Source organism: Lissotriton vulgaris, chromosome 10, assembly GCF_964263255.1.
Source record: "Lissotriton vulgaris chromosome 10, aLisVul1.2, whole genome shotgun sequence".
Classification (NCBI taxonomy): Eukaryota; Metazoa; Chordata; class Amphibia; order Caudata; family Salamandridae; genus Lissotriton; species Lissotriton vulgaris.
The window spans coordinates 458,334,085-458,361,773 of record NC_141698.1 but is presented as its reverse complement, the minus strand read 5'-3'; the positions used below and the strand labels follow the sequence as shown (position 1 = coordinate 458,361,773).

General features: G+C 47.6%; 1 protein-coding gene across 3 annotated transcripts in view; it reads right to left on the bottom strand.

Moving 5' to 3' along the window:
• Positions 1-22,768: 22,768 nt before the first annotated feature.
• MSS51 (MSS51 mitochondrial translational activator) overlaps positions 22,769-27,689 on the bottom strand; it is a 455,682-nt gene continuing 450,761 nt past the window's right edge. For all 3 annotated transcript variants that reach the window (XM_086941321.1, XM_086941323.1, XM_086941322.1), the window contains one exon: positions 22,769-23,215. In XM_086941321.1, coding sequence (XP_086797447.1) covers positions 22,999-23,215 — 217 coding nt within the window. In that variant the 3' untranslated portion in view covers positions 22,769-22,998. The remainder of the gene's footprint in view (positions 23,216-27,689) is intronic.

The window sequence follows — 27,689 nt, the reverse complement described above, 5'->3', positions numbered from 1 at the left end:
ATAACTTAATTCCCCATTTTTATCCAAACGTAATACATACAGATAGGAAAACAGATGGCTTTCAGAATTTGTCTTTAAAAATCAGTAGAAACGGAAAACTGTGCACCATAATCAGAAAGACGGAGAGGGAAAAGCGTTGCACACGCCATGGATAACAATGTCACAGAAGTAAAAACAACAAAGTGGGCTCACGGAGAGGGTGGAAACAGCAGCAAAGCAGTAGCATGTACATAAGAGGGCATTATAACGACAGTGACCACCTCTGAGGGTTAACTGGTACCGAGAGAACATAATGTACATCATGTAGGGTGGGTAAGTAAACTGATACGTGGCTGGGACGCAGGGTGACAACACATTAGAGCAGGCTGGCAGTGCTGTAGGAAGGAGACATTGTGAGAGAAGAGTTTGCGGTGTTTGGGTGAGTGCAGTGGGGGCTGCTTGTTCACAGTTACAAGAATGACCGTGCCCTGGGGCGTTGTGTGCCTAAAATGCAGTGTAAAAGCCATCGGGAGTTGTGCAATACATAAGCAGAAAAGTTAGTCAAGAGCGCTGGGCAGGTAGTGGCAGGTCAATTCAAAGTAGTAGTTAGTTAAAGTATGGCATTATTACACCACGGCTGTGCAGTACGGAGAGTGCAGGTTACTAGCAGTAGAGTTTGCTGGGGGTGTTCATGGCATTTCATCTCTCCTGCAGACCAAGTGGCGTAACAATGGTCTCTACAGTGTGGGGCTCGGGTTCCAGCACTCCAGAGGGCTCCGTCTGGCATTGTGCATGGGCAGTGGGTCTCTTGACTGGGAGATCCTGCCTGAATCCTAAGCGTGAGGGGCCGCCTCAGGGTTCTTTGCAGGGGTAACCACTGTGCAGTGGCATCACCGGGTGGGTGCGGGTGGTGCAGACCGCAAGGGTGACACCATGAGTTACCGCACTGGGTGACACCAACCCTAGTGACGCCACGGAAAGGAAGAATCGCAGCATCCACCCTGATTAAATTTGCGAAGGGCTCTATATATAGGTTAAATAAGAGCGGAGACGGGGGACATCCTTGCCTTGTTCCTCTAGTTATACTGAACCAATTTGTTAACTCTACGTTGATGAGCACTATAGCTCTGGGATTTTGGTACAAATTTTTTACTGCCTCCACCATTTTTATTGGAAAATTAAAGCAAGTTAAAACCTCCCCGAGATACTGCCAATTCACTTGATCGAATGCTTTGGCAGCATTTACTGCCACTACCATCAGGGGTATTTTTCTTACTTCTGCCATATCCACTGCTCCTAACATCTGGAAAGTTAGCTTGTTAAGTTGCCTCCCAGGAATAAAACCGCTCTGATCTGGATGCACAACCCCTTTTATCACCTTAACTACTCTTGATGCCATAATTCCCGAATAGATCTTATAATCGGCGTTTAAAAGGGAGATAGGTCTATAAGAATCAAACTTTAACGGATCTTTGTTGGGTTTTAAAATTAGCGTAATCATTGCTTCTGACCAGGAGCTGGGAATACTTTCTCCTCCTCTGTACAGACTGTTACGCAAAGAGGTTAAGGCAGATACTACATAGTCTAATATGCAGAGGTATACTTCCACCGGAAGGCCATCTGGTCTGGCTGCTTTTCCCCTAGCCATCTTTCTACACTAGATCCTGACCTCTTCCGTTATCTCTTTTTCCACTTCTCTCCTCTGCTCTTCATCCAACTGTGGGAACCTGGTCTGTCTTAACCAGTTCTCAATCCTCCCTTGGTCAGGAAATACCGTCTCTCTTTATACAACTTGCTCATAAACTCACTCGCCTCCCGGCCTATTTCTTCATTTGTACATAGCTCCTCCCCTGTCTCTCTACTTTTCAGACATTTTATTATATTCCTAGCTCTGTCTGTTTTCACCTTCCAAGCTAACAGAGCACTACACTTTTCTCCGTAGAAGCTTGCTAGCCTTCCATCTATCCAGTAGTTCTTGTATCCAATTGTGCTTGGTGTTTGGCCTGCAAATTTTCTAAATCCTTCATTAAAAGAGATATATTACTAGCACCGTCTAAGGATTCCATCTGTAGATCTCTCTCTTTCATCTTAATCTCCCTTATTTTACTCCTGTTTTGCTATCTTTCTTCTCCCCCCTGTTATAGACTTCAAAATTCCCTGTAAATAAGCCTTAAAGGCATCCCAGACCAGTTGCTCACTTGTGAAACCTACATTAGTTACAAAATATTCCTCTGTTTTCTTTCACAACTCTCTAATCACTATTTCATCTAATAATACGGTCCTGTCTAATGTCCACCTCCTTAAGCCCAACTTTTGATAAGAAGTTACAGTCCTTACCACTGCAGAATGTTCTGATAAGATTGCTGGAATATGTGATACTGTTTTTTATATCCGCATATAAAGTTTGGTCTACAAGAAAAAAATCTATGATGTTTATATTTTTTACTGTAGTAAGTAAAATCCCTTATTCCATTGTTCTTATTACACCAGATATCCACCAAGTTAAATTCTTGTATCATGCTTTTTAACCTGGCCAAAGCTTTTGGTGAGGTAACATACTTCACGTGTGATGTTCTATCTAGCTCTTTATTAAGAACTAAATTAAAATCTCCTCCTAGATTTACAGGTGCTTCTGTTTCCATTAAACAAGTTTCAAGCTTTGCTAAGGGGTCATGATTATCCTCGTTCGGCCCATAGTACACAGCACTCACCAAGGGCTTATCTTGTATTAGAATTGTGGCTACCAACCATCTCCCCATGGTATCGGTCTCATATTTCACCACTCTAATTCCAAAATGACTCCTTATAATAATAGCTACCCCTCTTGGACTTCCCCTTTGGTCTGAACACAACACCTCTTGGGCACAACGTGATTTACGAAAACACTGCCTACAGGTGGGGACACATGGTGGCAGGCTAACGCTCGTCATGGGGCCTCACATGACCGGAGAGAAAGAACAGGAGTGATGTGAGGATTTCGGCGGATATTCAATGAGCTAAACCCCCATGAATATACTATAGTTTTGAAATTAAACCACAAATCGGTGGTTGGCTTGTAATTGGCATAAAATTGAATTGGAAAAATCAAGACGAAAGGAGACCTACCTCACATTGACGTGGAAATCAAATTCAGTGGAGGAGCCTGGAGCAGAGCGGCAGTCTGTTGGAGGAAAACGCAGGCCGCCTCCCTGCTGATTCAGTTCCGGGGGAAAGGAGGCAGAGTCAGCATCAGGCGCGGAGAGACGGCGAGGGAGAGAGGGGAAAAACGCTGGGACGGTAGCTGGGACGACGGCAGCGAGGCAGAGGACCAGGCTCTCAACTGGTGGGTACTGGGAGAGAGCTCCCGAGGGCAGGAGAGGAGATGGGAGAGCAGCGGAGGCCCTGCAGAGGTGTGGATAGCCCTGAAGCATATGGATAAGCCCCCCACTTAGAGGTATTAACGGTACCGGATGGTAGGAGGAGAGCGGGAGGTGAAATGTTATCCCTGATATACGGTCACTGTAGTAGGTGAGTGCTTGCAGAGGGAGGTTAACGGACTGCAGGGAGAGGTGTGTAGTGCAGATACAGCCTTAGCCTCAATCCCAGATGGGGAAAATAATACACCTGGAGGGGACCCTGTGGTAGAAAGAGTCCTTAGAGTGGGGGGACAAAGAGCTAAAGGAAAGGGGGAAAGTGGGGGAGTCTTGACTTCGGCCCCGGTCTCCCTGAAGAAGAAAAGGAGGAAAATCTGGAGGAAAACCTAAAAGGTGTGGCCCTAAGGTGACACGTAATTAAAAAAAACCTTTCCGTCTCTAAGCTCTTATTTTAAGATAATGGAGCAGATTACGTCACCATCTGGAGAGGGGGTAAGAGGGTAATATCTACTGCACCAATATTATTGGAAAATAGTTTTTCTGTTCTATAAGAAAAATCAGATAAGGAGGTACAGGGGAAAATCTGGATTGAGAGGAGAGATGAAGATGCGGACGAAGAGATGGAGATAGAGGGTCATCCTGTTATTACACCATCTAATACCCATGGAGCGTCCCTCCCCCCCCCTACTCAAAGACCCAATATAAGAAACGAGATTTCAGGAGACTTTGAGAATCAGCAAGTCGCAGCTACAGGCGCGGGTTCAGCCTCAGGTGCAGAGACAGGTGTGCGTATAGAGACTGTCTCAGGACCAAGTGCAGGTATTGGAGGAATGGTCGAAGGAGCTGTAGGAGGGGTGGAGAGCCAGGTAGAATAGATGTTTTGGAGTTTAAGACAAAATATTCAGACAACATTTGAGATCTCAGAAACAAACCAGAAAGGAATTCAGGACAAATGCAAGACTCTAGAAGGAAAAATAGATGGTATAGCACAGCGGACGGGCTTACTGGAAAGTGAAGTGAAGGCTTTGTCAGAGGCTGTGACTGAAAATTCAAGGAAATTAATCAAACTAAAAAGACAGAATAGAGCATTAGAGGAATACATGGAGAGGCTGGAGATGCAGGAGACGTAATAACTTTGAGACTTCTTATGATACCAGAGGGGTCTGAGAAGTAAGACATTAACGTTTTTATATGTAAGCTATTAAGAGAGGGGGTCCAGGGAGATAGACTGGACATAGAAATGGAGAAGGAGATTCAAAGAGTCCATAGGGACCCGTTTAGATTGAATGCAGCCAGGAAGGAGCCAAGAGAATTATGATCAATTTTCAAACATATGCAGTGAAGGAATTAGTGCTGGGAAGAAGCCTTGAAAGAGGGAGTTTTAAAATATGAAGGAGTTAGCTACCAAAGAAAGTCAGACCTGGGCAACAGAACACAATAGAGGCAGTGGGAGTTGGGATCACAAATAAGAGAGCTCTGCAGTAAGGGTATCCAGGTGCAGATGAGATTCCCTGCATTGCTGAAAATAATGTGGTGCAACAAGATGTATAACTTCCAAAATCCACAAGAAATTGATGTTTTTCTGGCGCAGATGGAGGGTTGAGCATTTAGGATACAGTATAGCAACATAGCAGATGGGAGTAAAAGTAAAGGCTCTCATATAGTGTAAAAAGTTTTTATATAGAATCAGTTTTTCTCTTTTTTCTTTATTTCGTATTTAGAATTATTTCTCTTTGGAAATGAGGGGATCACAAAGGGGGATCTGCAGTGCCCAGGGAGTAAAAAGGGGGTTTCCCTGGGTGGGAGGTGGGGCACAGGGTGTGGGGCGCATAGTGAAAATAAGAAAACCAAGCATTTACAATGCAACGGTTTCGCCTTTGGAAAAGTTAGAGCTATTGGCATTGTAAATGACAAAATTTGTATTTATGTGTTGGTTTTGAAAACAGATAAATAACTGGCATTGTCATTTACATTGCCAATAGTTTAATCTCTCGCAAATGTGAGACCTATTGTACCCTACAAACGAGCTCAGCAGAGAGCAATTACTACCACACACACACACCCAGAGCCACACACACACACACACCCAGAGCCCCACACACACCCAAAGCCCCACACACACCCAGAGCCACAGATCTGCATATGGCTGGGTATGGGCTGGAGAACTGAGCTAAAGAATGAGGACTGATTTCACCCAGATCTGTGATTTTGGGTGGGGGTTGAAAAGTTTCAGCACTCCCCACGTCATCTCCTTGTGTTTGCTCATAACTAGGTCCACCAGCTCAGCAAGAAGTAACTCCACCAGGATTACTAAGGTTCTACATGAGGATAGGTCTCTGAAGCCCAGAACAAAAGGCTGATGAAAGTCCAGGTGAGCCTCACACGTTCTCGCCAGAGAGTGCAAACACTAACCTCCGAGCACCTCGTGTAACAGCTTCACACAGGCAGCCTGTAGACATCTCCTTCAAAGTAATATGCATCGCCAATCAAGCAATCCAGGAGAATGGACCACTACACAGACAGAGCACCTATCAGTTAACAATGCCCTTACATTCCAGGCAGGTCCAAAGGACCTTTGCACTGTAAGTAAAATAATGATAATTTTCCAACCACTGAAATCCAAAGTCTAGACAGCAAGCCTACTGAATGTGATCAATTGCAGTATAAAAAAAAATTGAGTGCACCAAAATCCTGGCTTCTCTCCATTCACTTAATTGAAAGAAACTAAAATGAAAGTAAGTTTCCAAATGACTATCCTCACACCCTGCCCAACGACTCATGAACAGCGTCCTATACCACATTGTGTAAGCAGCAAGTCTTCAAACCTGAAATGCTGTCTCAAGGGACCTACATCATCCGCGATCCTTACAACTATTGGTCTAAGTAAGAGTCAGATGCAAACGTGCTTTGCAGCCTCATCAAGAGTATGGCGCGCTATAAATTCTGCAGTACAATACGACATGCAGTAAAAACCCAGTAGGGAACACACCTGAATTCCTAGGAGATGGCTTAGCTGAATAGGAAACGGAGTTTTAAAAAACACCCAAGTGTGCGGTTTCTTTGCCTCAAAGGTGACCAACTCATGTCTTATCCCTTCCTATGTATATAGAGATAACTCTAATCTCTAGTATATGCAGTAGACCTTTGTACTCTCTACCATTCCTATGTGACCCTTAGAGTATATCCAGTCTTATCCCTTCCTATGTATATAGAGATAACTCTAACGACTAGTCTCCTATGTGACTGTTAGAGTATATCCATGTGTATCCCTTCCCTATGTATATAGAGTTAACTCTAATCACTAGTATATGCAGTAGTCCGCTGTGCTTTCTACCATTCCTATGTGACTCTTAGAGTATATCCAAGTAAATCCCCTCCCTATGTAGATAGAGATATTACTAGTATATGCCTAGAGTATATCCATTTGTATCTCCTCCTTGAGTGACTTTATCTCTTGTACATTTGCAATTTTTTCTGTTTGTACCTTTTTTGTAACACATGTAATCCTAAGTCCGTATGTTTTCAACTGATTCTTATGTAAGCAAAAATTTGCAATTTTTTCGCATGTAACCGTTAGTCCTTATGTTTTCAACTGGATCTTATGTAAAGCGCTCTGACACCTTCGGGTAAAGTTCGTGCTATATAAAATTGCACAAATAAATAAATAAAAAAATAATGCCTCCATCAGCCTAATGAAATATGGGGTTCACCTGAGAAAAAGCACTTGCGGGTCAACATTCTGTTCAGCTTACACAAAAGCAAATAGATATAGCTCCAGAATTCATTTGAAAACAAGCAATGCCCCCGGAGTCAAGATTCCCACACTCACCGGGTCTTCTGTGTTGGGCTGTTCTCTGGTGATGCGGCATGGAGCGGGGCTTTTCTTCACACAGAAGAGCCCCCGCTTGGTGCTGGCCTCTTGTCCGATCCTCTCCTGGGACCGGAGCCGGGGAGGGCTGACGGCGAGATTGAAGACAGCTTCCTCCCGCCTCGGGGAAGCAGAAACGGCGCAGGCTCACCTCTCTGCAGCGCGGGGCTTTCCCTCACTCCTGGGAGCCCCGTGGAAGGCGCCGACTGCAGGACTCTGCTACTGCACCCCGGAGCTCTCCACTTCCTCTTGTCTCTGAGCCCCGGGGAAGGGAGGTCACTTCCGGGTGTCTTGTCTTGTCCAAAACATAAAACAGCACAAGATCTGCACAACTGAGCACATGGAAGACATACTGGGTTTCGGCCGATAATGGGAACAAAGAAGCATCCTGCCTCGTAAAACGATATAACTGTGGGACTCGTATATTAGTCCTAGTTTAGGACGCTGCCTTTAAGAGGGCGGTTTTTAAGAAACACGGAAATCAGCCTGCCCAGCCCTGGCTTTCGCGACCTGGTACAGTTTGAAACTCCCTGCCTGCTTCCAGGGCAGGGCCACCTTCTGTGCCTTTCATACGAGGCATCTGAAGTACAATTTTCGGGAGGCTTAAGAGATCTCCTCTTGAAAATTGCGACATTTATACAAATCTTTACACAATGTAGTCCCGGTTTGGAAGCTCCCATGTGCAATCAATTACTGGTTATGCTTAGTACTTAGCTTATGGAGTTTAGCAAGCATGTATACACTTCAATTACGTTTCAAAAACGTTTGACAACCCTAATTGCTTTTTTGTGTTTTATCATAATAATCCTTTGGGGATCTGGAACTATTATTTATTGCGCTTAAGCGTTCAGAGACCCCTGGAAATCGTAATGGCTGTTAAAATACTAATCATAAAAATGTCAAGTCGAATTGATGGAGAAAACCTTTTTTAAAAAAAAAGCCTACTCGGCAGGCAGGAACTGTCTAAGAAACCACGGTTCTGCCGGGAAACACACACCAAGTCTGAGAGATGGAGGCGGAAGAGACGGATAACGGCGACAGAAAGGGGAGTAGGAATAAGACTAGAGTGAAAGAAGGGCTCGCAAAAAGAGCGGGAAGAGGAGTGAGGACAAAATGCTTATTTATGCGTCATATGGGCTCTCATTAAATAAGTGATACTAGTATGTAGCTATTCCTTTGTAGCATACATCTGCAATTCTGGAAGGGACCAGGCCGCCAGGAGTAGTTCTCAGAAATCAGAGGCGCAGAAGCAATTCCAAACACCCCTCGGAAACTCGAGACGGCTGTCCCAAAGTGTAATCCAGAGTGCAGCTGGAGCCCGAAGGGTTTAAATGTTGTTTGTCCCCTGGCTTCTGGGGCCGGGGAGGTTCCCTTTGTATTTCCCATGGGAGTAGAAGAGCTGCTCGTCTGCCCCTTGGAGGACCCCCCACCCCCGTACTGTGACTGCGAATGTGGGGACCGCAGCTCCTTTATCAGGCAATTCAATTCGGGAGGTGTCTGGTCCTCTGAAAACCCTCACAATCACATACGATCACCGTAAAGTAATTATATTTAAGTGTGTTTACTAAAGGCTGGGTAGAAGGGCAGGCTGCATCCTTAGCGAGCAAAACCAACGCTTTCTGGGACCGAACAAAACGCACTCTCTAAATGGAAGCAAAAGTTGCACAAATGGAAGTGGCGTGGGCGGCACACGAACAGCGGGAGGGGGGGGCGGGAACGAGCAAACAGACAGGGGGGGAAGGGGGGGCAAATGGACAGCGGAAGGGGGGGCAGGAACGGGCAAACGGACAGCAGGAGGGGGTGCACTCACCTGGACATTAATCCGGCAAATGATCAAAACATGGCGTCGAAAAAAAAAAATTAACATCCGCCCACAGCCGCCTGACGTGCTAAAGGGGCAGGATGAGAAGAACATCCCCGGAACGCCCACGAATCGCCATGATTGACAGGTCTCACTTCCAATGGCTAGCCTCCATTTATGGAGCTAGCCAATGGAAGTGGGAGGCGATGAGAGGCGGGACTTTTGTCCATAATGGTAAACAAAAGTTTTCGCCTTGCGCGAAAGTCTACTTGTGCAGCTTTCGGCGAGGCGAAACCTAAAAAGGAAATAACTCTAAAATGATGCTAAATTATTACAATTGCACAGATGTCAAGGGTATTATATCACCAGATGGCAATCACAGTTCAATAATATTAGACATGCATTTTCCTCGTTTACTAATCCATTATTATTTTAATTTTGGTATTAATCTGCATGAACATAGTTAAATTACAGAACTTTGCAAAATCACCACTTCCCCCTCCGATGCAGTCCAGATTTATCGGCAAACACAGGTGTTATTACTTTTGTGCTATATCCACAAAGTAACTTTTGGGTCATATTATCATTTGGAAATCATTGATCTAATGTATATCCTCGTGTTTTCTTTTATTGTTGATGGGCGCCATTTCTCATATTCTGTATTTCACCATGGTGCACAAACATTGAAGTAGGTGCGTTTATTCGAGTCTGCGTTCCTATGACCAGAGCCGCGAACCATGGCAGACCGTTTACATGAGCAAATTATATTTATGTTTGCAGGCTGGTGGATCGATGACGGGGTAAATAAAGAAATCCGAGATGTTGGCGTGCCCAATAGGTAATCTATCATATCCAGGGAAACAGGATCCAGGCTAACAGGCCTTACATTCCTAACGGCGGTGACAACTACTATGTGTGTTTCTCATGCCAAGAAGCCTTTTAATATGGAAACAGTTAAAGTTAAACACTATTCTTTAATAAGTGTTCTTATAGCACATAAGCCTATTTGGAATGCTTCTTAGAACATGAAATTTGCATCAAAGGTGTCCATTGAATCGCAAATCTGCATTAAATGTGTGTACGTGTTGCTTAGTATGACCCAGAAGGAACTTTGCCGCCTCAAGTAGAAGGGACCAGAACCTGACTCCCATTACATGTCCATCATAACACTAACCTGGTATTGTCATTGCCGAACAAGCATGCTCCACGCCCGAAGACCCTCTCTGGCCTGTGTCAGTATGGAAGACATGTAAAGATCACACCAAAGTTACACCATTACGTCTGAGCCGGTTTCAGATGCTTTACAGTCGATCATCCACCACATGTGCAGGCAGGCATGCTGAAGTAGCCAAGTAGTTTAGAACTTATAATTGTCTTGTAAGAGTGTTCCTTGGATTGGGAAGCTGAAGAAAGAGTGTTGATTAGTATTTACAACGTGAAACTGTTTTCGGTTCGCCATACATTTTTTAGCATAATACAGTAGTAGTTTATGAGAACATACTGTAAACTTTAATTGATGTGTGCTTTAGAACTTACAACATCAAGTGGTATTCCGTTGCATATAATAAGGAAGATTTGTATTATGTGTTTCAAGGAAATTGCGATACAACGTTGTGATGTGGATTTCCCTGGGACCTGAAATTACATGAACATTGCCCCTTATCATTTACAGCATGAAGCAACATTTCATGGTCTTGCATAAAAAAATAGTAATGGGGCTTATTTAAGAGATTTCTTTCGAAGTTAGATTTAATCTGTATTTAGTGCTAAGTTTGGTCTAGAACACAACATGGGAATGTTGGTACTTTCCCTTCTCCCACTTCATCAATCGAGCCATTCCACAGTGGACAAATTAGAATCCGATGTGAGGGTTCTTTAGAGTTCCCTGTGCAGAGGCGAGCTCCACACTATTGTGAATTTCCATCCATCAAAATGTGAGCTTGATAATAAATCTGCAATGCCCGGTGACATAAGAAACTTGAGCAATGCACCATCTGAGCCTGTGTGCATGTAGCTGATAAATCTTGTCAAATATCTATCATCTGCTATGATTAGTAGCAGTGACTCTTACAGATGTCTGTCCCCAGAGAAGCACTTCAGTGTCATTGCGAATCCATTAAAACGTGCATGAGCATGTACAGGGTGCATGTTCAGGCCTGTGAGTGGGTTCTCCTTCTTCAAATGTGCTTGTTTGGCAGTCTATGTATAAAGCTATACCGCTTGTAGCACATGAAAACATAGGGACTATTTAAAGTGAGGAGGGTGGATCTCCATGTCTCTAGGGTGGTAGAGGTGTCCAACTCCACTTGCCACGCTCTGCGTGGAGCTGACTGATGCCCTGGTGAGCCATTTGCACCAAAAGTGCTCCTTCTGACTCAACGGAAGCACTTTCAGCAAAAATGCATCTTGGTGGCCTACCATGTCATTGCTGCCCCTTCAACATGTGTTTTTGAGTTTAGAACCCTCGGACAGGGAGTTTTCATTTGCTGCCATTTTCCCGCCTGGTTACGCTGAGCACAAGATTGCGGCCCAGGCAGAAAACATGAATTTAAGGGTCACTAGCCCTTTGGTGGATAGGGCGCCTGTCAAAGATTTCAGAAGGGGGGGGGGACCTGGCACAGTGCCCCTGGAAACTGCACTGTCCCCCTAGTCTAAATAAAGGTGGGTGATCCACAGGTGTGGTGGACCAGGAGCTCTGTCAGATTTCGGGAATTTTCCAACTCCACCAGATCCTAGATGGCCTAATAGACAGCAATAACATCAGTTGCAACAACATAGACTCCCAGACAAAAGAAGCCAAACTCTCCCCCTCACATTAATATCTGACTCCGAAAAATGTTGCCCGTCATCTATTCCCACGATGAAGCCCTGTCCCCTGCATGCGCTTGGACTAGACTCAGAACAGTGGGGGAATTCAACCCCCCTGAAATGTATGCACAGTTTGGTTGTATCTAGAAATGCAAACAGCTCGAAATGCCTGTGTAGGGGGACATTTTTAAGTAAAGTCTAGTCTAGACCCACATAGTCAAACAAGTAACAAAGGCGCGGCATACATCTTCCTGCCAAATCTCTCCACCCGTCCTCCCCCTCTACAGCACAAACAGTTTAGACATCTGTGTTTATAGCACACAGAATCTGCCTTTTCTTTTCTTTGTGCTTCAGGACATCTCTGTTCAGCTGCACACACATCCTCGGCGCATCCATTAAGTATTCAAGGATTAAGGATTATCAGGGCCGCCCCAGTGTGGCCGCGCGCTGCCCTACCGGGCACTTATATTCCATTATCCCCTAATGGAATATGGCAGCCCTAATTGCAGTTGATGCAGTGATTTTGTAAATTGGCCTTTTTTCCTGCAAAATAAGAATTATACCGGTGATAACTTAGAAATAACAGCTTGCCGCAGCTTCACTTACACAGTTTCAAAATGATTTAAGGCTTCGATTTATTTTGGTTACGTAAAAAAAAATCTTCATAAAAACAGCATTCTGCTCTAGGACAGACAAGCGTCTCGGAGTTAAGCGCGAGCCGCGATAAGGGGCAAAATGAGCATGAGAGGAATATTAAAATAATTTATTTGCAACCGCTTCATACAGTGGCGGGCTTGCGGAAAAGAACATTTACATAAAAATGACTGCGAATCATTCGGGAGCGCGCCAGTGTGGAAATGCAGCTGCATCTGTTTTATGTTCATTTACAAACAAATTTACAAAGGTAATTACTTTTTGTGCTGTGAAGTTCTGCCGTTCTTCGCCGCCCTATTTGATGTTTTTCCATATATTGCAAACGAAGCTTTCTCTAAAAGCCACACTGTAAAATGTTATGTGGCTTTATTTGTGCCTGGCCTGGGCCAAATAATTTTTTTGCTTGGTTTGCTGGAACTGTCAAACTCCTACTGGAGAGTGCATGGGCCTCGCGAGCATGTAACTTAGTTGTGAATTACATGAATTAAACTGTATCTAAAAATTATTTCTGATAAATATTTGAGGGGGGCCTAGCTAACTCAGTCTCCTAAATCTGTCTTCGCAGCAGTCCGTGTAATACAAACGTTTTTGGGTAGGACGCATCTTTGACAAAACAGATGTACAGGTAGACCGCAAACCATAACAAGTCAGGTCCCGGGCCGCGCTGTGATTGGCTGACGTCACGGGGGTGTCCCGGGCCGGCAGCCAATCACAGCGCGGCCCGGGAATGACGTCACGGGGTGTCCCGGGCCGGCAGCCAATCGCAGCGCGGCCCGGGACAAAGGGGCGGGGCTTAAAAAAAGCACCAGAAACGCCCCCGAATCGCGTTTTCAAGAGAAAGCGCGATTGACAGCCTCTGTCTCCCAATGGCTAGTCTCCATTTATGGAGCTAGCCAATGAGAGGCAGAGGCTGTGCCGACATCCATACTGAAGACAAAAGTTTTCAAACTGGGAGGGGCACTTCGTGCCCCTCGCCAGGTTCGAAACCTAAAAATGTCTTCAGGATGCTGAACTCGAAAGAGAAAATGGAGAATAATAAGCACAATAAACGGTACAGGTTGAAGGAGTTGGAAAGTTGTGGGGAAAGTAGAATTGGAGTAGAGTATGGATAATCCCCCAAAAACCATTTCTTGACATGAACGTAAATGGCCTAAGGGATAGAAAAAAGGCATATAGGGTGCTAGAATTTTTAAAGGAAAGCAATGCAAAAATTATTTTCCTACAAGAGACGCATTTAGAGAGGGAGGAGTGTAGGCAGTGTTTTCGTTTTGGAGTATGAGTCTTGATGGTGCTTTGAATGGTTTGGAGCCAGCTCAGTAGCTTCTTGGTGATTCTTGCTTAAAGCGTGTTGCTGTAATGAAGTCTGCTAGTGATCAAGACAAGAATGACTATTTTCTTATTGTTCTCCGGAAGCCATTTAAAAATCCATCATAGCATCTTTAGGATGTGGAAGCAGGTGGAGATCACTGCATTTACTTGGGCTGCCATGCAAAGTTTATTGTCCATAATGATTCCCAGATTTCTTGCTTTGGTGGTGGGGCCTATGAGGGGGTCCAAGGTTAGTGGGCCACCAGGGGGAGTCCCAGGGGGATGTTTTTTCTGATCACTACTTCATTTTTGTCCATGTTGAGTTTGAGGCAGTTTGTTTTCATCAATGAGGTTCTGGCGGTCACTTGTATCGCCTGTGCACTGCGCTGATAATTTGTATCCCCCCCACACTGTGCGTGCGAATATGGTTGCATTTGCTAAAGGCACTCTGAGGGACGGGAAAAGTCTGGGGAATCAATACTGTACTTTTACTTTGAATTCCTGCATAGCGTCCGCTCCCCGGTCCACCACAGCTCTGGGCTGATTGAGTGGAGGGAGTATTGACGCCACATTCCCACTCACTTCCGCTGTGTACTGACGGGCTCCATCTTGGGAGGGAGACGGTCTAGTCTCCTCACAAGATCACGTGGTGCACACTACAAATACAACAAATGGCGCTGATGCGCAGCACACGCGCGCAGCGGACGAGCGCAGCGGGCGCGCCAAAGGCAAGCCCGTCTGCGCACGACCGGGACCAGAACCCCTGGTTCACATCCCACAGGTCAGTGTCATTAATCCAGCGCACAGCTGAAAGCATTGAACTCCACCCTAGAGCCAAAATGTGTACACTCTATCCGGGTTCAGTCCTCTCAATCGAAGTGCTCCCAATGCCAGTTTAAATTGCTCACATCTATGAATCCTTCCCCATCTTATGGGGTAGGATTCATAGACTCCCACCTAATTGCAGATCTCTGCCGAAGCACACTAGTGAAATTTCAATACTTCTAAAGGAAGATGCCCCTGAGGTTTTATTCCTCACAGAAACATGGCTCAATCCCAGCTCTGAGTCGGGTACGGTTCAAGCTCTACCCCCAGGCTACCTGATCCAGAGAATGGATAGAGGGACAGGCAAGGGCGGAGGGATTGCTATTGTATATAGGGAGTACATGACTTGTTGCCTGCTAGGCAGTCCGTTGTTGGATTGTGAAAACATCAATTTTTCGCTTGGATTCAAACCCACCCTCACATTCTCCGGCATTCTTATTTACCGCCCACCTGGGGCGATAGGCAAATTCGACAAAACTCTGCTAGTAATAGTCAGCAATCATGCGAGTCGCGCCACCAATTCTACACTTCTTGGAGACTTTAACCTACATTTCAACGACCCTTCAGCTTCATTAGCCACAGAACTGACCCAAGACCTTTTGACCTACCATCTAGCCCAGAAGCTCTCGTCAGCAACACATGAAAAGGGGCACCTCCTTGATCCCATCTTCTCTAACTTGGTGAATTTAGAAGGGAAAAAAACCCATCTCCCTCCCATGGTCAGACCACTTTCTGATCCCCTTTCAGTGGGTACTTTCCAACACGACACCTGGCGCTACTCCGCTGCGCTCCCAAATTCGGCCATGGTCTAAACTCTCCTTGGAGAGCTGGAAAAAACCACACCTAACCCCGACACCGACCCCATAACAGTTAATAAAAACTTCGGCAATTGGATTAAGGGGTCTCTCAATCTGAGGCTCCCCAAAGTTTTAACCCAGAAGAAAACTGGCCCGAAAAAAGGCCCAGTGGTACAACCCTGAACTACTCATCCTAAGCCAACAGTGTAAAAAAGCAGAAAGAGCGTGGAGGAAACATTTTTCTTCTGATAAAAAAGGGAATATAGTTCAGTCATTCGCTGGTATAAAGCAGAAATAAAAACTGCCCAAGCCTCCTACTACGAGGGAATGATTTTATCAGCATGCAACTCCCCTAGAGAAATTTTCAACATTGCCTCGAAGTTAATGAAATCACCTGGCCTGGCGGCCTTACCGGACTCATCTAGTCAGCGATGTACTCAATTGGCCAATTTTTTGTCTGCCAAAGTCCAGAATATTCTTAAGACTCTCCCTCAAGAATTTAGGAATATTTCTAGCATAGACACGAATGATAGAGGGCAGTTCGGACTCCAGGAACTACCGATCCCCCATATGACCAGTTTGGAAATGAAGGGCTGTGGGCAGTCAGAAAATCAGGAATTAATGTCCTTCCCTATGCTAACTCAGGAACGTCTCCTGGCCATACTAGCATCTGTAAAAAGTGGATCCCCTTCAGACCCAGCCCCTCCCAATATTCTGTCGCTGGTTGGACCAACCATCGCTGGCCTGACTAATTCCTCACTAGATAAGGGAGTGCTTCCCTCAGAGTGGAAAAGGGCAATGGAGCGCGCATTGATAAAAAAAAAACCTAGACCCTACTGAGTTAAGTAACTATCGCCCTATCTCGTTCCTGCCAGGAATTAGCAAGATAGCGGAGAAACACGTAAATTACTCCTTTCTGCCTTTCTTGAGTCCAATGGTGCTCTCCACCCTTCTCAGACAGGCTTCCGCCCCGGGCAAGGGACGGAGACCGCAATACTGTCAGTTGTGGAAGAAACTCAGAAAATACTGGAAGCAGGAGGAGTGGCAGCAATAATCCTCCTCGACCTGAGTGTGGCCTTTAACACGGTTAACCACCAGGTCTTGATTCAATGATTCAGGAGAGCTGGAGTGACGGTAACAGCGCTATTATGGCTGCAGTCCATTTTAGAAGGGAGATCCTTCCAGGTTTTCGAGGGTAGTACCAACTCACGGCCCTTGCCCCTACAGTGTGGAGTCCCACAGGGCTCTTCACTGAGTCCCATGCTTTTCAATGCCTATATGGCTCCGCTGGCTGAAGTGGTGGCCCCGTTTAGGATCCATATGGTAACCTACCCCGGCGATACACAGTTGGTTGTAACCCTGAACCACCCTAGCCAACAGACCAATCTTCCCTCTTGCTTGCAAGAAGTGGTAAAATGGATGAGTCTATACCATCTGAAACTCAATGGGGAGAAAACAGAGCTTATGATTCTTGATAAATGTAAATGTAAAATGTAAATGTACATGTATTTATATAGCGCAAATCACCAACCCGGTATCTAAGCGCTTGCTTAGGGAACCCGTCCTGGTATTCCCCTGTGAGATAACCCCGGCAGGGTATCCACAAGGTGAAAGCCAGGCATCCCGCTGCGAGGGGCCGTTGTGGAGATTAAGCAAGCTATTGCCCAGAGTCGCAGAGTGTGAACCCATGAATCGAGTAGGCACCAGAGCGAGAATTGTCGAGTCCATGGACATTTTAGGACTCAAGACCCCGCCGAGCCGGGAATTGAACCCTGGTCCCGGGCTGACCTCTGCTTCCAGGTCTGCCTCCTCTAACCAGTGAGCCACACTTCTCCATTCCCAAAAAATCTTTGGCCATTCACCATGGGCCTAGTACCGAACCCCAAAACTACCCCAAAACTGAAATTAAAAGCTTTGGAATCTGGCTTGACCAGAATCTTACCTTTAAAGCACAGGCAAGGAAAACTGCCGCTCTATGCTACGACTCATTGAGAATCATTCGTAAAATCCTTCCCCTCCTACCGCAGATTGCAAAAAGATTAGGGATTCAGGCCCTGATTTTGTCCAGATTGGATTACGGAAATGCTCAATATTTAGGTGCCCCAAAGGAGGTGAACTTAAAACTGCAGGTAGTGCAGAATTGCGCAGCGAGGTTGCTGACGGACACCCCTAATCGATGCTCAGCTAGACCTTCACTACACTCCCTCCACTGGCTCCCAGTACAGGAGAGAGTACACTTTAAGGCTCTCTGTACAGCCCATAAGGCACTGAATGAAGGAAGGCCCATAATTACAAATGCTATGATCCCCCCCATACAGGGCAAATAGGAAACTCCGCTCTAATGAACTCCACCTTGCGATGGTCCCTAGGATCAAGAAGGCGAGAAGTGGCGGAAGTTTTTTTTTGTTAAATGCCTCTAAACTCTGGAATGACCTCCCGTTACATCTACGGAGGGAACTGAACCATCTAAAATTCCAAAAACAACTTAAGACCTGGCTTTTCCCCTAAGATCAGCGCCCCTAGCGACGTTCACAGCGCTGGGATGCCTTCGGGTAGCCATGCGCTATACAAGTGCCAATACAAACAATACAATGCATGTGGCCTCGGCCTGGTCGCACCCACAACTCCCGCCTGCTCCTCCTTACCTGCCTGAGTCTCGCACTCAGCGACGCCCCAGCCGCCACAGGACCATCCAGCGACGCCCCAGCCGCCACAGGGCCGCCCAGCAACGCCCCAGCCGCCACATGGTCGCCCAGCGACGCCCCAGCTGCCACAGGACCATCCAGCGATGCCCCAGCCGCCACAGGGCCGCCCAGCGATGCCCCAGCCACCACAGGGCCGCCCAGCGATGCCCCAGCCGCCTCAGGGCCGCCCAGCGACGCCCCAGCCGCTACAGGGCCGCCGCCGAGCCCCCAGGCTTCCCGCCGGTTCCCACGAGACCCCGCCCCCCCGGCCGCCGATTGGTTCCCGCGCTCCCCGCCTCCCCGCAGACCCTCCCTCCCGGCTCCCCTCTTAAGGGGACCCACTCCGCTGCCCTGGAGTGACCACTGTGCCCTCGGCCTGGTCGCACCCACACCTCCCGCCTGCTCCTCCTTACCTGCCTGAGCCTCGCACTCAGCGACGCCCCAGCCGCCACAGGACCATCCAGCGATGCCCCAGCCGCCACAGGGCCGCCCAGCAACGCCCCAGCCGCCACAGGACCATCCAGCAACACCCCAGCTGCCACAGGGCCGCCCAGCGACGCCCCAGCCGCCACAGGGCCGCCCAGCGACGCCCCAGCCGCCTCAGGGCCGCCGCCGAGACCCCAGGCTTCCCGCCGGTTCCCACGAGACCCCGCCCCCCCGGCCGCTGATTGGTTCCCGCGCTCCCCGCCTCCCCGCAGACCCTCCCTCCCGGCTCCCCTCTTATGACGCCCCCGGAGCGACCGAGCAGCGGACGCGCGCAGCGGGAGCACCGACTGAGCGCCGAAGGTGCGCCAAAGGTAAGCCCGTCTGCGCCCGTCCGCGCCTGGACCGCGCCCAGTGCCAGGACCCCTGGACCCCGCAGACACCAGCCCACCCGCCGGACATACACCGCCGCCACCCTCAACGCGATCAACACCGGCCGAGTCCCGGGATGCTACCGAGCAACCCCGAGACGCACCCACGGATCCTTCAGCTGCCACGCCTGCAAGTTCACCTGCCCCGCACCAGCACCCGCCAAGCCGAACACCAGCAGCAACCACCTCGAGTGCATCCTGCTCAACACCCGCTCCGTCCACAGACACGCCATCGAACTCTGGAACCTCCTCGACACCACAGCTCCTGACGTTGCCTTCCTCACGGAAACCTGGATGAACGACTCCTCAGCGCCCGACATCGCCATCGCCATCCCAGAGGGCTACAAGATCACCCGGAGGGACCGCACCGCCAACCAGATGGGAGGAGGCATCGCCATCGTCCACAGGGACACCATCCGCATCACGACCAACACCGACGACACCCTGACTACCGCCGAACACCTACACTTCCAGATCCACACCGACCCGAAGACCACCCTCAGAGGCACCCTGATCTACCGACCCCCAGGACCATGCACACAATTCAGCGAGGACATCGCCGACTTCGTCAGCCCGCATGCCCTCCCCTCCGCTGACTACATCCTCCTGGGGGACATCAACTTCCACCTGGAGAACAACAACTACCGCAACACCATCACCCTGCTCGACAACCTCGCCAACCTCGGACTCAAGCAGCTGACAGCATTGCCCAGACATCACCTTCAGCCACGCCACAGGACTCCACTGGACGGACCACAGCTGCGTCCACTTCACCTTCAGAAGAACGACGATCCACCACCACCAGCAACAGGTTGACCGAAGAAGCTGGAACAAGATCACAGCCGACCAGCTCGCCGCTTCCCTGAGCCAGCACCCTCCCGCCAGCTCAGCGAACCCCAGCCAGGCCGCCGACAACCTCACGAAGTGGATCAGCAACTGCGCGGACGAACTCGCCCCACTGAGGACCCCGCCCAGCAGACCCGGCAGCAAGAAGGCCCCATGGTTCACCGACGAACTCAAGAGCTCCAAGAAGAACTGCCGAGCCCTCGAGAAAGTCTGGAGAAGGAAACCAACACCGGACAACATGACCACCCTCAAGCTTGCCACCCGTAAGCACCACCAACTGATCCGCGCCACCAAGAAAACTGCATTCAAGGACCGGCTGGACAACAATGCACACAACTGCAAGGAACTCTTCAACATCGTGAAAGAGCTCTCCAACCCCAACGCCGGAAACAACAACATCACCCCATCGCAAGACCTCTGCAACTCCCTCGCCTCCTACTTCCACAACAAGATCGCGGACATACACAACAGCTTCAGCACTCAACCGACGCACGCCACGACCGCACCAACGCCCCCCACCACCACCCTCCGCGCCTGGACTCCGATCAGCACCGAAGACACCGTCCGCATGATGAACTCCATCCACTCCGGATCTCCGACCGACCCCTGCCCTCACCACATCTTCAACAAGGCCGATGCGGTCATCGCACCCCACCTGCGGGACATCATCAACACCTCCTTCGACACCGCCACCTTCCCGGAAAGCTGGAATCACGCCGAACTCAGCACTCTACTAAAGAAACCAACAGCGGACCCCACCGAACTCAAGAATTACCGCCCTATCTCGCTCCTCCCGTTTCCAGCCAAAGTCATCGAGAAGACCGTCAACAAACAGCTGGCCGCCTTCCTCGAGACGAATGGATCCCTCGACCCCTCACAGTCTGCCTTCCGAGCCAACCACAGCACCGAGACCGCCCTCATCGCTGCCACCGATGACATCCGAGCCCAGATGGACAACGGAGAAACAGCGGCCCTCATCCTCCAAGACCTCTCCGCGGCATTCCACACTGTCTGCCACCGCACCCTAGTGCAGCGCCTCAGCAACGTCGGGATCCAGGAGAAGGCACTGGAATGGATCATCTCCTTCCTCGACGGAAGAACACAGAGAGTGCGGCTACCACCGTACATGTCAGAGGCCATCGAAGTCATCTGCGGCGTCCCTCAAGGATCCTCGCTGAGCCCCACCCACTTCAACGTCTACATGAGCCCCCTCGCGGCCATCGCACGCCAACACAACCTCAACATCATCTCCTACGCCGACGACACCCAGCTGATCCTCTCCCTGACCAACGACCCCGCCGCCGCCAGAGCCAACCTTCACGAAGGGATGAAAGACGTAGCCGAGTGGATGACGACCAGCCGCCTGAAACTGAACTCAGACAAGACGGAAGTCCTCATCGTGGGCTCCTCGCCCTCCGCCTGGGACGACTCCTGGTGGCCCCCCGCCCTGGGCATTGCACCCAAACCGACAGACCACGCACGCAACCTGGGCTTCATCCTGGACTCCTCCCTCTTCATGACCAGACAAGTCAACGCCGTCTCCTCGTAGTGCTTCAACATCCTTCGCATGCTACGGAAGATCTTCGGGTGGATCCCCACCGAGACCAGGAAGACAGTCACCCAGGCCCTCGTCACCAGCCGACTGGACTACGGCAACGCCCTCTACGCCGGAACCACCGCCAAGCTCCAGAAGAGACTCCAGCGGATCGAGAACACCTCAGCCAGACTCATCCTCGACATCCCACGACACAGCCACATCTCCGGACATCTGAGAGACCTGCACTGGCTCCCCGTCAACAAAAGAATCACCTTCCGTCTCCTCACCCACGCACACAAAGCCCTACACGATCAAGGCCCGAGCTACCCCAACAACCGCATCAACTTCTATGCTCCCAAACGCCACCTCCGATCAGCCAGTCACACCCTCGCCGCCGTCCCCCGCATCCAAAGAACGACAACAGGAGGAAGGTCCTTCTCCTACCTGGCCGCCAAGACCTGGAACTCCCTCCCGACCGACCTGCGCCTGACCCAAGACCACCTCTCCTTCAGGAAGAAGCTCAAGACCTGGCTGTTCGAGCAGTAGCAGCACCCCCCTCCCCCCCCTAGCGCCTTGAGACCCTCCGGGTAAGTAGAGCGCTCTATAAATGTCTTTGATTGATTGATTGATTGATTGATTGATTGTGGCGAAGGTGGTTTTTGTGGTGGGGAGCTTGTTTGATAGGGAGAGTATCAGCTGGTTGTCATCCGAGTAGGAGAGTATGTTGCTGTTGTATGATCTGATTAGTTCAGCCAGTGGGGTCATGAATGATTTTAAATAGCGTTGGGCTGAGTGACGGTCCGTGTGGTACTCCTCGCCTTTGTTGTGTAGGGTGGTATGCTGATTCATTGAGTTCTTTCTATGAGGAAGGAACTGAACCAGTTGAGTGCAGGTCCTTGTATGCCTGTCTCATGTGGTCTTCTGATTAGGGTGGGTGCGAGACAGTTTTGAAGGCGGCAAAGAGGTCAAGTAGTATGAGGGCTGCTGCGTCTCCAAAATCTAAGATCATTGTGATGTTGGTTGCTGGGATGAGGGCAGTCTCAGTGCTGTGGTTTGGCCGGAAACCTGATTGTGACATGTCAAGAAATTGATGTGTGTAAAGGTGGTAGGAAAGCTGTACGTTTATGGCTTTTTCCATCGATGTTAAAACAGTTTACTTAGGAGTGGGTTTCTATAGGCTTTCTGGTAAGAGAGTTAACGAATTACTTTATGCTAAACCCCTGAAGCATTATGGGGTGCATCAGTTTGTGAGTTTTCAAATGGCAACTCCTGGCTAGACTCCCCAGGTTATCTTATTTCTAGAAAGTATAATTTTGCCTGGTCACTCTTTTCTATATTTTATGTGGACAAAAAGTGTAGGTATGCACATGTGTTTTACTACAGATTATTTTTCAAATTTTAAAGTGACATTCATTTTCAAATATTATACACATTTATAAAGAAAAAATCCTAAATTCATTTGGAATGCCTTTATTGAAATAATTTACTATACTTGATTGAGGCACAAAGACACTTTTGTTGAATATACGCTGCATGCAGTAAAATCATCAGATTTTGGCAAAAAATCCAGATGAACAGGTAAAGAGACAATTCAGAGATACTTCAAAACCACGTCTTTATTTCAGGCATACAATAGTTGTCGTCATCTCAAGTATGCGCACCGATCTTAAATATGTTGGCGTCTCTAAGTCTCCTCATCTAGATCCTCCATGTCTTCCTCCTCTTCGGCTCCTGCTAACCCCAGGAACTGGATCTGATATGCATTGCTGTGCACAGGAGGCTTATTAGGGTCAGACTGCACCTGATCGAGCTTCAGAGAGGCAAAGGGGTTAGGTCCATGTGAGAGAATTCGGGCCTCAAGTTCTGCAAGGATCTGCAGTGAGTACTTCAGTTCCTGCTCACTAAAAATAAGAAGAGAAGATGAAGCAATTACTGCCATGGAAGACATAAAAAAACAATCTGTGTCAGCCACTGTGACTTTCTGCCAACAGTGCTCTGACAATGCACTAGGACTCTAGACTCTACTACAATTAGTTTATTACAGCATTGCCCTGCCAATTCTATGTAAATTGATACTTGTATATCGCACTACTCACCCGCAAGGGTCTCAAGGCGCTTGTACGAATACCGCTGTGGAACCCATCCTGGCTTTCCCTGTGAGGCGTCCACTCCTGGGCACCCCCAAGGTGGAGGCCAGGCATCCTTAGCATTGTGGGGGCCGTTGTGGAGATTAAGCAAGCTATTGCCCAGAGTTTCAGAGTGGGACTCCATGATTGGAAAAGGGACCGAGGCGAGAATTATCAGGTCCATGGAATTTTGAGCCCAAGACCCGCCGAGGCGGGGAATTGAACCCTGGTCTCGGGCTAGACCTCTGCATCAGGGTCCGCCGCTCTAACCATTGAGCCACACTTCTCCAATATATAGAGTTCGAGAAGAGCAAACTTCCTCCCAGAAGTGTCTATCAGAGCTGTGCACAACGAGCAGTATTGAGCTTCTTACAGCTGTGCCCTGTCAGTAGAGTATGAACTTGGCTGTTCAGTCAGTGCTAAAAAAACACCCAACTGTCTGCTGAGCAGAATTAAAGTTCTAGATGTAGTTACCTTATACATATTGTCCATTTGATTTCCAGCTTGTTGGAGCCCTCCTTGTAAACCACTGTTACACTAATGTTAGACAGCTGTACATTGCCACCTTACTTTTCACATGATTGAACGCTATATACAACCATAATAAATGAATACAGATGGATAAGAACCAGCAACGTGGATGCTCTCTGCCCTGGAGATCCAAATTACTTCATAGACAATGAGGAGACACTTGAGTTGCGTACATCTTCAAGGACCCCAGAATAGCAGCCTTTCACATTTTGATATTTACCTATCTACTATTCTACATTCTACATGCCTACCCTTCATAGCTTCCTCACTCTCATGAGGCATACTGAGGAGTAAAGTAAGGGTGTCATGAAGACCATATTGCCACTTGTCAACTTTCCAGACTTAATAATGCCTTTCTACCCATAATATTATACACATGGCATCCTCCTCACTTCCTTCAGTGGCCCCCAATTCCTCATCATATTAGAATATGTGAATACTACCCTTCACTAGTGCCCCAGGGCCACTTCCTACGTCATCAAATCCAATCTGATCACACCTGAGTAATACTGATGGAGATGAAAGTACAACAGCTGACAACAGCAAACAATATTTGCTATTCTGTGTACTGACTTTTATGGAAACCACATACATTATTCTTGCTATTGGCACAAATGTGAGTCACTTTGCATAAAAGTGGATAATATTAAAAGGGACGGTGAAATATTGCAATGGCAAGGACCCAGCAGCCCAGGTGCCTTCCTTGGTGAAGCAGCGGACTGTACTTCAGCAAGAAAGACAAAAATGAAATTATCTCCCAAGAGAGACCGTCATGTAATGATGTAGCTTTAAAAATTCAGATCATCTCGTAATGGGTCAGCCCAAATCTCAGTTATGGTAATTAAGATTGTCTCCACTTGGAAGCCTTTAGAAGGAAGCAGAGAGAGCAAATATAAGGTCCCTGTTGTAAGCATCATTTATACCAATGCCAGAGTATTATCTGCATTCGCTAGAAGTCAGTAATTTTTCCCCGAAGAGAAAGAAGGTTTTATAGTGTTTTAAGTGAAGAAGGAAAGATGACAGAGGATGGTGGGAAGTGGTTAAGGTGAAACCTTTCAGTTCTCACTGTGTGGGAAATCACACAATTGCATAAATACACTTGCCCATCACACACAGTGGTGTCAGTGGACATCTAACAAAGGAGAATGGTATAGGGCTCTTATGCAAGATCACTGTTTGACTGTCTCAATAGGGACATCTAAAAGTGTACATTTGAATCTTCTATGAGCAGCAGCATTGGCTTTCTATGCTGCAGATAGCATGCCTCTTCTGTGGCAATGTGAAAGGTTTCAATTGCAAATAGTAATATTAGTGGCACCTGACTGGAGGGCCATAGATAGAATACACCTGCAAAAAGCAAACAATGATTGCTCTGCTAGGAGCAAATTTCTCTGGGCGAAAGAAGGGTTGGTTGGACGCGACAAGTAGACATAGTGGAGTGGTGTTTTTTAGAAAGTTGGAGGAATCACAGTGCCATGCAATTGAGATATCAATGTCTTTTTTTGGGAAATGTAGGTATTTTTCAAGGCAATATTGTCACCCTGATAGAATAACTGCATGGGCTAGTAGTTTTTCTTGTGTAGGATGGTTAGGATAGGGACATGGCATATGAGTAGAAGGCAGTTGATCTGACGGCCGTTTAAATTTGAATGTTGAAATATTGCTTATAGAACAGAACTCAAAGGCTGTGCACCACATCTATTGGGGGGAAAGGGTTGATCAATTGAAGAAGTGCATAAGATATTTGGACAAGGCGATTTGTCATTATTTAATATTAAGATTCCAATCTTATCACTGTTACTGCAGAGACCATTGGGGTTCAGCCAATGGCGAGTTGAGATCGGTCAGTAGTTGCTTGGAGTACAGGCATCTAGAGTTCGTTTTTGAGTAGGAGTAAAACAATTCTGTGTTTTAGAGTGCCAGAGAAGTAAACACTTTGCATTTGAAATTAAATTGGTTTGTTAAATGGAGAGGGTTGTTTGAGATACCTAATTTATAAGTAGATGTGTAATACACTAAAGATGGAGCAGCTGAGGATTTTTCTCGGAATTTGTCTTACCAATGTAATGTGCTTCATTGAGGGGGGGGTGTTTCACCTGGGTTGTGGGCCTGGAATCAGTGCTTTAAATGGGCTGGTACTGTCCGGTATGGAGTACTGGCACTTTTGTATTTTGACAGGGAGAGTATCGGCACTTCTCAAGAGAAATGATATACTTTTAATTAGAGAGTACCGGCACTTCTCGGAAACAAGCAGGTACTCTGGTACAGAGTACCTGCACTTCTATTTTTCCATTTCAAGCACTGCCTGGAATAGAGAATCTTATCAGTGAGTGGTCAGTCTAAGATAGTAGAGTGATGGGGAAGTTTAAAGGGCGTAGATTGTGTTCTTGAATTAGGTTGATTAGGTCCCCAGCTATGCACGTTTGAACTTTGGAATGCTGGGTGAAGCTGAGGGATTTGGTTAGTGAAAGGAAGTCTTTTGTGAGCAAAGTTTTGTCCAGTTAAATGCGGAAGTCACCCATTGTTGGGATGGAAAAGTCATTTGCATTGGTGACGGACATGCATCTCTGTCTTGTGTGCCCTGGCTGCAACGATATCTGTAGTCCTGTGCTGATATTGTTTTATTCATGGGCGACCATGGATCATGTATATGCGCCATCACAGTTGCATGTCTGATGGAAAGAGGTCTTGTTTGATCAGGAAGGGGACCCAAACAGTTGCCCTCATAGTGTTGAAAGGCTACTACCTTACTACCTTCACCAGAGGATAAGTAACACAAACGCAGTGCTGGCAGGGTACATTGTGGTGATCAGTAGGAGTGAACAGGCCTTTTCACATGTGTCAATGGAGTGAGGCCTACAGGCCCACTCATGTAAAGTTCAGCTGCTGTGTTCTTGACTCACCCTTTGCCTACATCAAGTTAGTATGTAATGCTGTGCAGCTCGAGTGTGGTTGCATGTGTGTGCTGGGTGTATAAGTGACTGTAAGTAGTACAATACATGGAAGACTCAGGCTCCATCTTAAGAGACCCAGGGCTGACTGAAGAAGCATAGGGAGGGAGAAGATTCCCCCAGACAGATTTGTGGATTGCTGCATTCCAGATAACTCGGTGGAACCCACACTGGAGGAAGGTAGTGCCAGGCTCTTCGGAACACTTCTAAGGGGGCTCGTTGGTTCTGAAGGCGGTCTCTTGAAAGGGCCGTGTGTACATCTTAGGAAAGAGAAAGGGCCAATGAGAGAATCATAAAGAATACTGCTGGCCATATGATAACTCTTTGATGCACATATCACTGTGGCTGATATCCAGGTGTGAACCTCTAATCACCTCTGTGCTGTAAACACGTGCATAGGTGGCATCTGACCTTTATCAGCAGGTAAGTTGTGAATGGAGGAATAGATGGTGCCCTAAGCGAGTCATCCTTTTATTCCCTTTCTTGTACCCCCTACAAACCCATCCTACATGAGGGACCTTGCAAAGGTGATTTTATAACAATAGAGCAAGGAAAATGGAAGAACAAAGGATGATGAAGATGAGCAGCAAATGTGGAGTGGCAAAGATTCTGTTTGTGGCAGTACAAAGGGAAGGATGTGGTCTGAGTGGAGAAGATAAGAAAGCAGCTATAAGCTGTGTTGCAGCAACACATATGGTCAGATTTGAGTGTTTTCATAATAACTATTCGTTAAAGAATTGTTGAGTTGTGCATTCTGGCCAAGCAAG